The 13,379-nt window shown below is 43.7% G+C and overlaps 2 protein-coding genes across 2 annotated transcripts in view; both read left to right on the top strand.

Moving 5' to 3' along the window:
• GCH1 (GTP cyclohydrolase 1) overlaps positions 1-13,379 on the top strand; it is a 318,959-nt gene that overhangs the window by 186,795 nt on the left and 118,785 nt on the right. The gene's annotated exons all lie outside the window — the stretch shown is intronic.
• CNIH1 (cornichon family AMPA receptor auxiliary protein 1) lies at positions 3,361-13,235 on the top strand. Its single transcript, XM_050897447.1, has 5 exons — positions 3,361-3,461; positions 5,344-5,412; positions 8,694-8,806; positions 10,173-10,316; positions 11,149-13,235. Exons 1-5 carry the CDS (start codon positions 3,381-3,383, stop codon positions 11,174-11,176), a joined length of 435 nt encoding a protein of 144 aa, XP_050753404.1. The 5' UTR covers positions 3,361-3,380; the 3' UTR covers positions 11,177-13,235.

Raw genomic sequence — 13,379 nt, forward strand, 5'->3', positions numbered from 1 at the left:
TTATTGGTCCCTTTGTCTGATCACACACTGGTATTATGCCATGGGCTCAGAATTGTACGGATAGCCATTAACAGGAGCTCTACACAGCAAGAGAAAAACAAACCCTGTTATTAAAAGGACAGGTTGAGTATTCAGTATTTAGCCTATTAAAAGAAAACTGTTGCCATCTGACAGTAAATGTTGGAGGGATTGAGGCCACGAGTGGATTCCATAATGAGATGTGGTGAGATGCCTGGCAGCATCTGTGTTTTGAAATTGAGTTTTAAATGTGATTCTTGTTTCTCTTGAGACTTACTTTCATGTGCAAAGGAATTTATAACGTTAATTTATGTGGTCACATACATAATGGTAGAGTCTAAACGGGGGTTCTAAAGATGAGTTAATTAGCGCAGCAGGAAAGGATATTTGCCGGTTTGGAAAAGAAGTTGGTGCCCTCGCAAGTCCAGGAATCTTTTCATCCTGCTGATCAAAGATTGAGCAGTGAACCAACATCCTCCATCCTGATGTCTGTTAGCGCATAAATGAGGTAAGTGGGTGGGGAGATCGTGTGCTTTTGCTGCCTCTGACGTGTATTTAAAAGGCGTGCAGAAAGGTGACCTCTGCTAGACTACGTTAGAGGTACTTGGAGAGTCTCTTCTAAATTGTAGATAAATACTCACATTTTCCTCTCCTGAAAACCCAGTAAGCGAAGTCTTTATTGAAGTCAGCAGGATTTTTATTACTGAGTTCAATAGTATTAGATTCTTCCCTGATATCTATAATTGAAATGGCTATTTTTCCAGGGATATTATTTTTAATGTTGAAGAATGTGGTTAACCCATGCATTTCTACCATGATAATTCAGAGAAATTGCTCTGTAATCTTCCCCCACAGCTCTCTGCCAAAGCACTGTTGTCATGACCTGAGTTATGACAGAGTTATAACTCTGACATGTCAGAGTTATCTTTCTTCAGCTAAATCTTCCTTCTGAACAGACTGTAACACGCTGAATTATGACTGATGATATGCCTGTTCTCCGATAAGGACAAATACTTGAGACAGATTTAAGATGAAGTGAACAGACACTGACGTTTTCCCTTGGGATTCCAAACAGGATTAAACTCAGTGAGTCCAGGCTAAAAGGAAAGTGCATTAAAAGCTGTAGGCCATCTCCAGATCTCCACTGTGTCTTCCTTACACTGTTTACAAAGTTAAACCGGAGAAAATTCTGAGAAGATACTCAGTTGTTTGATTTGAGATCCCAAATAAATGAATGAAATGAGAATTGATTAGACCCTTTTCTACAGAATTTGCTTTTAATTTCCTTTTGTGTTATCTTAAAAAGACAATCTATAATACAAGAAATCCTTCCATGAACAAATCTTTGTTGTACAACATTACAGCTGCCTTCCACTTTTCCTGACAAGGTAATTGGAGTTGAATGGTATGCAAGCATCAGAGGTAATAAAACGTTGCATTCCTTGAGGCAGAGCCACTATTAATTGCAAATGCAAGTACATGGCTGACACACCTTTTTGTTATTTTATGAACAGCGGTTTGGCATAATCCTGTGTAGAGTCCTTAGTGCATATTTATGTGTCTTGAAGTACAAACTCCTGTGTTATAGGTGAGCCTGGTGGCTTGTAGTGGCTCTTGTGGGGAGCCAGACCTCCTTCATGAACAACATTAGTAGACTGAGTGCCAAAGCATCTGTAATTCTGCAGGGCTTTGCCTCGCCAGGGAGGCTCTAGGCATAACAGTTGAAGCAGTGACGGCCACTGTATCTGGGTGCCTTTTTAAGTAAATATCTACCTCGAGCGGATCAAACTGCTGTTTTCCATATTGTGGTCGAAGACCAGCATTCCCCAGTCCCAAGGTATAACAGCATCTCTGCGCACATCCTCTGTTTCTTTACCTCCCACAGCTTTTCTGATGCAAATGACCCTCCTGGATGGCTTAGGAAAAGCCCGAAACGGGGAGTTTGAACACTGAACGTCAGGTTTTCCAGCAAAGTCCAGTCAAATGGCCCTGGGAGTAAGTATATCTGTGCGGCTCAAGGCTACTCAAAGTGAGAAATAAACAGTGTGCTAATAAATAAGGCCTAATGAAGCATCAGGTAAGTTATATGTAGAAAAGTAAGTTATTGCAGAGGAAGACTTTGGTCCCCTGTTGTTTCTAACTCAGTCCTCAGGAGCGAGGGATGAGGAGCGGTCAGGAGGTGGCCGTCGTGCACTGCCAGGGGCTCAAGAGCCGCATCGGCGTGAACTGGCAGTACCAGCCGCTGGCACAAGCGACCCCATTACCCGGGGTCCCTACCCCGCTGTGCGCGTTTCCTTCCGCAAAACACGAACACGGTGGTTGCTCTCTTCCTCATCTGCCCTGACGGAAGGACAGGAGGAAGGAAGCCACAACGGGCTCAGCCCTTCCTGATGTTCTTATTGCCCGGTGGTCATCTTGCGTGGCCCCCTTGGAAGGCGATGGGAAGGCTCCTGGGGCAGCGCAGGGGCTGGCTCTGGGCAGCTGCCCAGGCTGCAGTACCCACCCCACGCTCACCCGTTCTTTCATTTTCTTACCTTTTAATTAATATTCACTGAGGTTAATTTTAAAATCTGTTTTCTGGGTTTCACATTGAAGTTTCATTGGTCATAATGACACCGCAGCGGTTTTATGGGAGTAGTTTGTGGATGAGATTTTATACTGAAAGATCAACTTTATGTTTGCAACAACTGATTCCCTAAAGACAGCTCATTTGCTACAGTTTTTCCTCTTATTTCGGTGAAGGAAATAAAGCTTCTGCTCATCTCTCATTATAACCCTCAATTATTTGTGTGTAAAGCTTTCCGGCAGATATCACCGAAAAACATTGTTCGCTATTTGGCAGCTGTTAGTTTTATGGAAATCACTGCCCATCTGGAGGAAACGATTGCAGAAATACTGCCCAGACTTTCCTTTATTGCCAGGCATCACTGCTTACAACTGAAACGACTTTTATATGACTCCGTGGACGGAAAATACGTGATGTTCTCCTCGAGCTGTGTTCTCATCTTGCCGTTTCCTTTGAGCAGGCTCCAAGCTGCATCGATTCGGGATTGTCGGAACCAGTTACCCCCTTCCTCGGGGGCACGCACAGCCGTGTTTCTTCCTACCGCACATTCGCCGTCTCCCTTTTCCCCAGCCATACCTCACGCTTACCGGGGAAGCTTCCCCGCCAGGAAATGGCGCCCCGCACCCTGGCGGCGGTGCCGGCGGGCCCCGGCAGGGGGCGCCCGCCGCGGGGCGGGGCGGGCGGTACGGCGGCTGCGCGGCGGCGGCGGGCCCCGTCCCGTCCCGGCGGTGAATGATCGTACCCGGCATCCCCCGCGCCGCTCCCGGCCCGCCGCGGCTCGCCCGGCCCTGCCGCCATGGCCTTCACGTTCGCCGCCTTCTGCTACATGCTGGCGTTGCTGCTCACCGCCGCCCTCATCTTCTTCGCCATCTGGCATGTGAGTGCGGGCGGCCCTTAGCGCCCTCCCTCCCGCGCGGCCTGAGGGGCGGCTGTCCCGCCTTCCCCTCCCGCCGCCCGGGCTGAGGGGACGGCCGCCGGGCCGGGCCGAGAGCGGGTCCTGCCGGTGCGGTCCTTTCCCGCCGAGCCGCCGTTCCCCGGGTGGAGGCTTTGGGCGCTCCCCGGCCCGCTCTCCCGCGGAGGCCGGCGCTAGGCCGCAGAGGTGTCCGTGTGTCCGTCCGCCGCCAGGAGGGGCGTCCCCCACGTCTGTTCCTGTTTTCCCGCTCTTTGTGTCGGTGCCGGCACGGTTTAAAGACCGACTGCCGCCATCGAGGCGCGGTTGTCCCTCACCCCGTCCCGCTGCGGGTCCCTTCTCTGACAGAACGACGACGACGAGAGAAGGGCGGTTTTTGGGGTGGGGGAAGCGGCACAGCCGAGGCCGCCTTCGGAAGCGGCGGGCACCGAGGTCGGTTGAAACCGAATGTGAAACCGCAGCCAGGGCGGCTGGGGATGGGCGGCGGGCCGGCCTGCTCGGCCGAAGCGTGTTGCGGGGGTTTCCCCTGAGAAACCCCCAAAGGGTTTCCCCCCAGAGCCGCCGTGTGAGGGGCTGGAGGCTCCTGGAGGTCTCCTCTCTGCCTGGAGGCTGCCGGGGTGCCCAGCGGCATCTCCGAAACGGCTCGGACGGTGAAGTGCTGTGCCGCTTCCCCGGGGCTGTGGTGGAAGCTGAGGTGTCACGCCTGGTGCCCACCTTCATCCTTAGCGTGGGGAGGTGGAAATCTGGCCGTGCTTGTCCGTGAATAAAATGAATTTTCAAGTGCTGATACGAGATACGTCCATTCCATTAAACGGCATTTTAAATGAGTGCGGCCTTTTCGAAATAGCGGTTGAAAATGTTTTAGTCTGAAGTCAGTTTATTTCTGTTAGATAAGCAGCCAATGAGTTAAGTGTTGCATTCTTTTCGCGCTTTATATTAAGACTTAATTTTTGAGATTTTTTTAAAATTATTATTATTTTTTGGAGAGTTTTCTGTCTTGAGCCTGACAGAGGGAGAGCTAGCCAAATAGGAACCTACCTTGGATCAGCTGGGAGATACTGCTCTAGGAGAGGACGTCAGGAGGATGTTGGTTTTGGTGCTGTTTCAAGCTTCGTAGTGGTCCTTAACAAAAACTGTTCTGTTATCATATAAGCCCTGTCCTCTAAGTGTATTGGGGCTTATATCAATATAAATGAATCTCATACTGATAATAACTCGGTCTGTCTTAAGACTTTTTTAATGTTTGGTACGATATTTGTTCTGTAGCCGTGGCTTGTGTTGTATTTCATGCTGCATCTTTGTCTAATTTTCATGGCATGAAAAGGTTGAGTACACGTAGGTTTTTTTTTTTATAGATGCGCTTTTTGGATATACATGTGGGGTCAGCATTTACTTTGAGAGTAACGAGACGAAACATTTGGCTGCTTTTAAGATTGCTGTTGCTTTTTCTTCAGTAACGAACCCTGCGTCAGATTCCTGCTGGCGACCAAGAGGGTCACTTGTGACGTTTGGGGTCGGTGCGCAGAGGGGGTCTGCGCACAGCGAGCGGGGTCAAAACCCTGCTGAAAGGGACATTGGAAATTCGTTGCCGGTGGGGAGGTAAAAAGGTAGAGTGTGGGCAGAGGTCTTTCAATGCCTGAAGTGTCTTCTGCTGTCTTGTTTGTATTAACCTGTTTCAAGTGTGTCTTACCTGTGGGTTTATGGCGTGAGAACTTAGGAGAAATGACGTTCCGGAATAGAATGGCAGCAGTTGAATGTTAGGGCTCTGTGCCAAAATGTTACTTTTCATGGATAAAATACATTGTTGCTCCTGGACTGAAGAATCACAACTGTTTCAATTTTTTCCTAGATTATAGCATTTGATGAACTGAAGACCGATTACAAGAACCCCATAGACCAATGTAATACACTCAATCCTGTAAGTAGCATGGTAAACGTTTTTTAAAATAAATATATGTAAAGTGCTTATTTTTGGTGTTATCTTGATATGATCAAACTAGGCAACAGAATTGCATCTGGGTTGACAAAACCTAGCTGTTCGACAGAAGTTCTAGGGAAAATTCTTTGTCTGATTCTTTACTTTCAAGTTGAATATTCTGACTGTTATTAATCTGCTGGTGATCTTGTCAGCTGTCGTACTAACATTCTTTCAATCTGCTTTCTACGTTTTCGGCACAAAGACAGTTGAAAAGGTCAAAAAGATTAAAAGAGTCAAAATTGCATTAAAGGTGTGTACTGCTTTTCAGTTTAATGTTTTCAATGCCACTTCCCTTTCATTTTGTTAGGAACATTTGTAATACTATTAAGCTGTTTTGTTTAGTGTGCCTGTTCATCTGCTCGTTATTTGTTTGTTGGGGTTTATAACAACTTCATGGATTTCCATATTTTGTGCAAAACAATTTTGCTTGCTCACCCAGTGAAGTGGGGAAAACTGTTACATGCCTGTTACGTGTCCTCTTGGTTAGCTGAAGTAACTTGAGATAGAAATAAAATAGTACTTGTCAAGCCAGATTTATTGAACTCTGAGATTATAGGAGACTAGTTGTTTTTTAAGCATTGACCAAGTAAATTCTGATCTTGTTTGAGGATTTAGGTGGGCATAATGTGATAGGCATTATCTTCACTTCTTGATGTTCCAGGATCAGGGGGTGTATCTTGGTGCATCTCTTGGATGCAACTCTGACGCTCCTTGGTTTATGAAAAGAATTTGAGGCAAACTATTTGCTTGCATCTGTAACGGGCCGATAATAAAAGGGATGCTTGTTAAAGAGCATATAGTTTGATACAGCAGGGTTTTTGTGCATTTCTCATGGCTTTTACTTTGGCCTGGTGTGCCCAGGCTGAGGTAGAATGCAGGGGCAGCACAGCAGTGCGGCCTGGACTGTGACTTTATTGTGTTTTGAAGAGTTAAGTAAATTATGCAAATGAAAAATGAATTTACAGCAGCTGGGGGAAAAAAAAAAATGCGTGTTAGACATCCAGCACGTAAATTGACAGCAAATATTACAGCATGAGAACGGGTGGGGAGGAGAAGAGGTGATAGGCAGAGGATTGCATCTCGGAGAGTGAGGTTTGCTGCTCGGATAGCTGTGCATCTAACAGTTTCCCTTGCTTGGTCTGTTCTGCAGTCATTTCTGCTACAGTATGGGGGAAGGCAAATTCTCATTACATTTATGCATTATGATCTTATCGCAACCTTTAAAGTATTATAATGCGCATGTTTAATGCAAATATTAACCTTCTGTTAACCCACATGCATGTAGTGTTTATTTATATGATAGCTTTGTGAATTGAAAATATTAAATAACTTAGTATTTGCTGTTCTTGTGAAAGTAGATTAGCCACTAAAAGTGAAGTTAAGATCCAGACTCTTGAGGGGATCTGGTAAATGATGCTGGACAAACACACTGAAGTGTTGTTTTCCTGTACAAAGAATCAAAAATCCTGGTAGGAATTGAGACACCTCAGTAGAAAGATTAACCCAAAATAGTAACTGCTTAGTACACTGTTGGTGCCTTCTCTTCCCTGCTCCTATTATAGTCGTGTCTCTTCTCAGCAACAAGATTTCTTCCTCCCTCGCTTCTCTGATAAATATCATGGTAGAATATGATGTAGTTCATTTTCCTTTAGTCAGCCAGGGAGGATAAAGTGCGGTAGATTTGAAAGAGACAGGTATTCTGGTGTGGGAGTAGGGTATAACAAACAAGATAAAGAAAAATGTGTTTTGAGGTGGGTAGTTAAATAAACTACAGATTTTCAGACCTGGTAAATCTGTCTCAGCAGGCTGCCAAATGCATTGTGTTTTGGATAGGGTGGTGGTTGTTGTTCTACTATAAATAATTGCCAAGTTGTAAATGGTAAGTATACGAAGAAGGATCTGGACGAAAATATTTGCTTGAAACATTTCATGTATGACAGCTTATTTTTGTTGATGTTGATGCAAGTTTGCTTTGTTTGATATTCTTCATTTAGAGAAGCAGAATGTTGTAGCAAAGTAGGTGGTGAGAATGTCTGCTTGTTGGTAGTTTTTAGATTTCTAGGAAGATATTTTTGGGGTTTTAAAGAAGCGTCTGCTTAGAGAGAATGACAAAAAATTATAAAACACTGAAACTTCAATGTAGTCATCCTATGCAACATTAGTCATCACACAAAAAAAAGAGGGGCAGAGTGTGTTGTGCGTGTGTGTGTGTGTACACACACATGTAGACAATTTAAATCTTTAGGTAGAAATGAAGTATTTTTCATGAGGAGATGTTTTAGTGGTCCTGAGTTGAGAAGTCAGAAGCTTACAGATTTGCTTCTTTCTGAATTGTGTGATAAAGGAGTAAATGATACCACTTTGAAGTGGCTTGTTTTAGAGAATTTTACTCTTGTGGTGGGTGTGAGATTTTGCTGGCTCTTTGCATGCATTTAATCTATGTATCTCTCCATATTATTCCTATTAATAACACTAATACTACCTGGCATTTCACGCTTTCTGTGATTTCATGGTAAACTGATAATTAGCTCTGTGGGCTTCTGCTGGAAAGCATGATGCTATAAAGCATGCATATTAGGTACTTGTGAAGGAAAACGAAGCTGGCTAATACGCCCTAAACTGTACGTGCATAGCTGCTGTCGTGCCCTCCTGCGCTGCAGGCGGCACAGCGCGCGTCTCTGCAGACCGGTGTGCGTAACAACGTTACTGCTGATTTGGTTCGATAAAGCTCTGCCTAGGGTATTACCTTTTGGCAATAGGTCGAATTTGAAAAATTATCTGTGTGTGAATACCAAAACAAAGCTGAAAAATAGGAAAACACAAAAGATCTTTTTGCCTGTAAACCATTATATGGAGCATGTTTCCTGCTGATATTTCTCTGTTGCATGAGCGGAAATATCTCAATGATCTCTTCTATTATGAAGGTCACGTATAAAGCGTGGAATCTGTTAACAGTGCACTTAATTTAATAGAAGCAATAAAAAAACCTATTGATCTGAGCATTTAATTTTATAAATTTTTCTTCTTGGTTCGTGAATATCATGTGAAAACAGCAAGGCACGTACTGCTAGTTGCTGTTTTCACTTTCTGCAGTCTTGTTCTTGTTAGTGTTGTTTTTAAATAATATTTTTTTAAACAATAGCTTACCTCCAAAATAGATTAAACACCACACATTTTGCTTTGAGTTATCGAAACTTCTAACTCATATTTTTCTTTTCCAGCTTGTACTTCCAGAGTACCTCATCCATGCATTCTTCTGTGTTATGTTTCTCTGTGCAGCAGAGTGGCTTACACTGGGTCTCAATATGCCTTTGTTGGCTTATCATATTTGGAGGTAATATTGACGAGTCTGGTATCTCTGTACTCACGTTAATTGTTACTCATTCTCCCGTTGCAGTGCTTCCTGTTAAGTGTTCCGTGTCTTCGGCAAATAAAAATGCTTTCTGATACAACATTGAGAAAGTTTACGTCATGGCTATAAAATAAGAACCATCGCTTTGCTTTCTCTGTCATTTTTATTTGTTATTCTCTTGTGCTATGCAAGAATCGAGTTGTGTGGTGTGTGCGTTAAAGGTAGCTGACGTGTCAAAGGTGTACTAATACCGCAGATTCACGGTGTGGATTGCCAGTAGAAGTGGCGGTCCCGCTTTCCTCCTAGCACTAAGAGATGGGCACCACCTCTCCTCCCGCTGGTATTAGTCCTGTGCAGGGAGCTGCAGGAGGGAGCTGGTCTGGTTGAAACGGAACCCAGCAAAACGGCTATCACCGCGCGGCTGTATCTGTGCTAGTCCTGGTGTGAGGAGGAATGGGAGGGGTGGAGGGAGGGCTGTTCCTTTTGCTAGGAGCCTGCGTTAAACTACAATTTCAGGATCGTTTTGTATTGACCCGTATGAGTATTCCTTCAGCATGGTAGCCAGCATGCGTTTTATTAATGAGTAGAGGCTGTAGGTTTCATGGGGTTATACGTTGGTCTCTTCTCCAGCTTTTCCAACCCTTCCATAAGGAATCCCATTTTTCATTTATTTATAAATTTGTCCTATTTCCTTTTGGTGTACCCGAGTTCAGCGTGGTTTAAGGCTGAGGTAAGCTATCGCGGCACCGTCTGTGAAAGCTCTTCCATAGGCATGTTTAGTTTGGAGCTTCATATTGCTCTTGCAGTTCACCATCTCCTACATGGAGCTGATGGACTTTAGAATAGAATAGACTCACAGAACGGTTTGGGTTGGAAGGGACCTTAAAGATCATCTGGTTCCAACCCCCCAGCCATGGGCAGGGACACCTTCCACTAGACCAGGTTGCTCAAAGCCCCATCCGACCTGGCCTTGAACACTGCCAGGGAGGGGGCATCCACAGCCTCTCTGGGCAGCCTGTGCCAGTGCCTCACCACCCTCACAGTGAAGAACTTCTTCCTTACATCTAACCTAAATCTACCCTCTTTCAGTTTAAAACCGTTACCCCTCGTCCTATCGCTACACACTGCGCTCCCTGATAAAGAGTCCCTCTCCATCTTTCCTGTAGGCCCCCTTTAGGTACTGGAAGGCTGCTATAAGGTCTCTCCGGAGCCTTCTCTCCTCCAAGAGGACTTTGCTGTAAGGGATGTGATTCCTTGTCTCGGTTCTGGTATTACTGGGCGGGTGGGGGGGCAGGAACCAATGTTTCCCATCGCCGTCGCCACAAAACTAACTGTGCGTCACTTTCAGGTACATGAGTAGACCTGTGATGAGTGGCCCTGGTCTGTATGATCCTACAACCATCATGAATGCAGATATTTTAGCCTATTGCCAGAAAGAAGGATGGTGCAAATTAGCATTCTACCTTCTATCATTTTTTTACTACCTATATGGGTAAGTTTTTGGTTTTGGGTTTTTTTTTTTTCCCCTCTGTCTCCCATCTAATCTTCAGTCTGAAATTTTGGCTCAGTGCACAAGAGTAATTTTGTACATAGGAATATACATAGTGCCAACTTTCCTGAAAAAGAATCCACGATCACCATTTATTCTGTTTTAAAACACAAGTCTTAATTTGGTTGGAATTAGTATTTTGAATCTGTATACCGTGACTGGGGACTTGAAAGCTCCAAGCTTTTCTTCTTTTAAGTGTAATATAATAACCCCTCACTGTATTTTCATTAAGAAGCTGGAACAGTAATATTTTTAGAGTAAGTAGGTATTTTGATGTAAATGTGAATTTTTTTTTTTGTTGTTAAAGTCAAAGGTAGAAGAGTCATTCCAAGAGTGAAAAGGGGTGGGAGGCACAAAAGCCAGTGCCACCGCCTCGTTCCTCCTCCCAATTCTTCTTTCAAGCCAAAAGCCAACTGGCTGCTTGGCGTTCACATCTGCTCTGGGTGGTGTGACGGGGGAAGCGGTGTGCGGTCCTCCTTCCTCTCGGCACGCTGTGTTTCTTACAACGCAGCTGGAATAGTGCAGGCTTTCAACACGTAGGCATCGCGTTGACACAGGGCTCCCTGTTACAACGTCACTTGGGTCTGGTGACAACTGGTTGTCACATCGGTTCACGTCTTGCTTTACAATGCCCTTCTGATCTGTTTTGTGTATAATCTTCAGTCACAATCCGTGTACCTCGCACAGATTTGTTCCTTAGAATACATGACTGTATAATTAAATGTATAACGCTAATCAAAATGGTGCATCTTAATATTTTTGTTTTGTTTTCCAGCATGATCTATGTTCTGGTGAGCTCTTAAGAAGACATTCGGCAAGCTTTGTTCCAGTTAAGTGCATGCAAAAGCCACAAAACATGGATTCTTTACAACGAGAACCTCTTACCAAGATTAAATACGGAATCTGATGATCGCATTTGCGTTAGAAAACAATGACTCCCCTATTTTTAAAATATTTCCACATTTTATACTTGTGGAAAGACTGTTTTCTTATATTTTACTGGGACACTGAAATTAAAGAATTACCTGTAAACTAATATAAAGATTACTGGGTTTTGAAAAATTTTGACTTTGCACTCCATAAGGAACAGCCATAATCTTCAAGTAGGTATTCGTTACTGACTAGCCTTAGTACACTAGGGATTTTCTTTAGGCTGGGCTTCGTAGCGGCTCATTTGGACTTGCGTACCCCACTCTAACTGTAAATCAGCTGTAGCTGCCGAGTGCTTGGGAAGGACGGGAAGTGCTGTGTGTGTGACCTGTAGGCGACGTTGGTCTTAGGAGATGACTTCATGGACGCAATTGCAAAAATAGGAGTTCTATTTTGTTGTATTTTATTTTATTTTATTTTTTCTATCTGGTTAATCCTTCCCTGTATATGCATGGTTCAGAGACTTCTGTATTTTCACCGAACGTTAGCCTTGCTTTAATCTCAAGCGTATGTCATTGTGATTGATAGGAGAAGTTGAATTGTCCACGAAGGAGTGAATTTAAATGATGATTTTTTTTTTTTAATGTCTGTGCTGTCTTATTAACAAATGGACAAACCTACACCATTTATCAAGTCCGATGATGAAAATACTCTTGAGTTTAAGAGTAATACTACAGACCTTTTCAAAGCAGAAAGTGAGATTGTGAAACTGCCCTGCTGTTCCTCAGTGCAATAAGAAATAATAATAAAAAAAAAATTCTCAAATTCAGAAACACTTATTTTTACCTGGTGCCTTGTTTTGTTTTTAAATTAAACAGATACTTGCTGTATTCATCTCTTTGCTTTATGATGGATAATTGCATTACCTTTTAAAAATAGAACACTGACTCAAGTTATGTCCGGAAAAGGGAAGCTCTGATTTCCTGCTTTTTTTTCTTTTTTTTTCATGGGTCTGCAGATAAATAGCAGATGGGGCAGGGGGAAGATGTTTCAGCTTAAACTGATAATACTGCATTGTAAATTGTGACTGCGAACAGCTGCTTAATTTAGGAGTAAGAATTAGGAATCTTTTTTATTTACCTGTGCTGGAGTATAATGAATAGTTTCTGAGTTCTAGTAAAACATTTTTGTATAAACTGTTTATTTGTTCACTTTGGGTCTCTCGGGTGTTAGATGCAATAACAGTCGTACGAGTGGCTGCGTGGGGTTCGACCAGAAATCCGGATACTCCAGTATTGGTGTGTTGGACAGTGGGCAGTGGCAACGATTGAGGAAAAAAGAATATGAAACAGGGCAGGTATCGAATATTTCTGCCTGAATAGTGGGAGAATGTGTTTGGAAACCTACCTGTTACAGATTCCCTGAGCTGCAGGTTTGGCATCTTAAACAGCCCTTGAGTAGCTTTTCTTCCATTAATTCAGTAGCTTTTTGAGCACGTTTATAGCCTAGTCTGGAAGATACCCTGAGAGAGGGAGTTCTGCAATGGAATTACTTGGTATCTAAAAAATACTTGTTTAAAAGCTCTGCCGGACTTAATTTGGTGCCCCTAAGCTCTTATTTTTTAAGACATCTTGAAAATTTCCCCCTTTCCACCTCATTTATGCTGGGCATGATTGAAGAGACCTTCATCACGTCATCTGTCAAAGCGGAGAAGTCTATTTAATCTCTTCTTGACGAGAAGTCCTTCCGTAGCTTTGTGATTATCCTTTCTCCTCCGCAAATTTTCCTTTTCTAAGCTGTTGTCATCACACAAGATTTGGGTGCCCAGGGGATTTAGAGTGGCAGTTTCCTGCTCTTCGCTTCTGAATTCCTCTCCTCTTTTTATAATGTGCTGGGAGTTTGAGAAGTCGGGCTGTGGTAACTTCCAAATTCTCTTTCCTAAGTAATGATACCTGACAGCTTATTACTGTGTATATAAAATTGTTTTTCTCACGCTTGTTTCTTCTTTGCATTTATTGACACTTAGTTTCCCATGCCATCATTGCGCAAGCATTCAGCATGACAAGATTCCTTCCCCCCCCGACTGTCTCAAAACATTTGCAGCAGTTGCAGGCGTTATCTCCTGGCCCTTGTTTT

This window comes from Gymnogyps californianus, chromosome 5 (genome assembly GCF_018139145.2).
Source record: "Gymnogyps californianus isolate 813 chromosome 5, ASM1813914v2, whole genome shotgun sequence".
NCBI classification, from domain to species: Eukaryota; Metazoa; Chordata; class Aves; order Accipitriformes; family Cathartidae; genus Gymnogyps; species Gymnogyps californianus.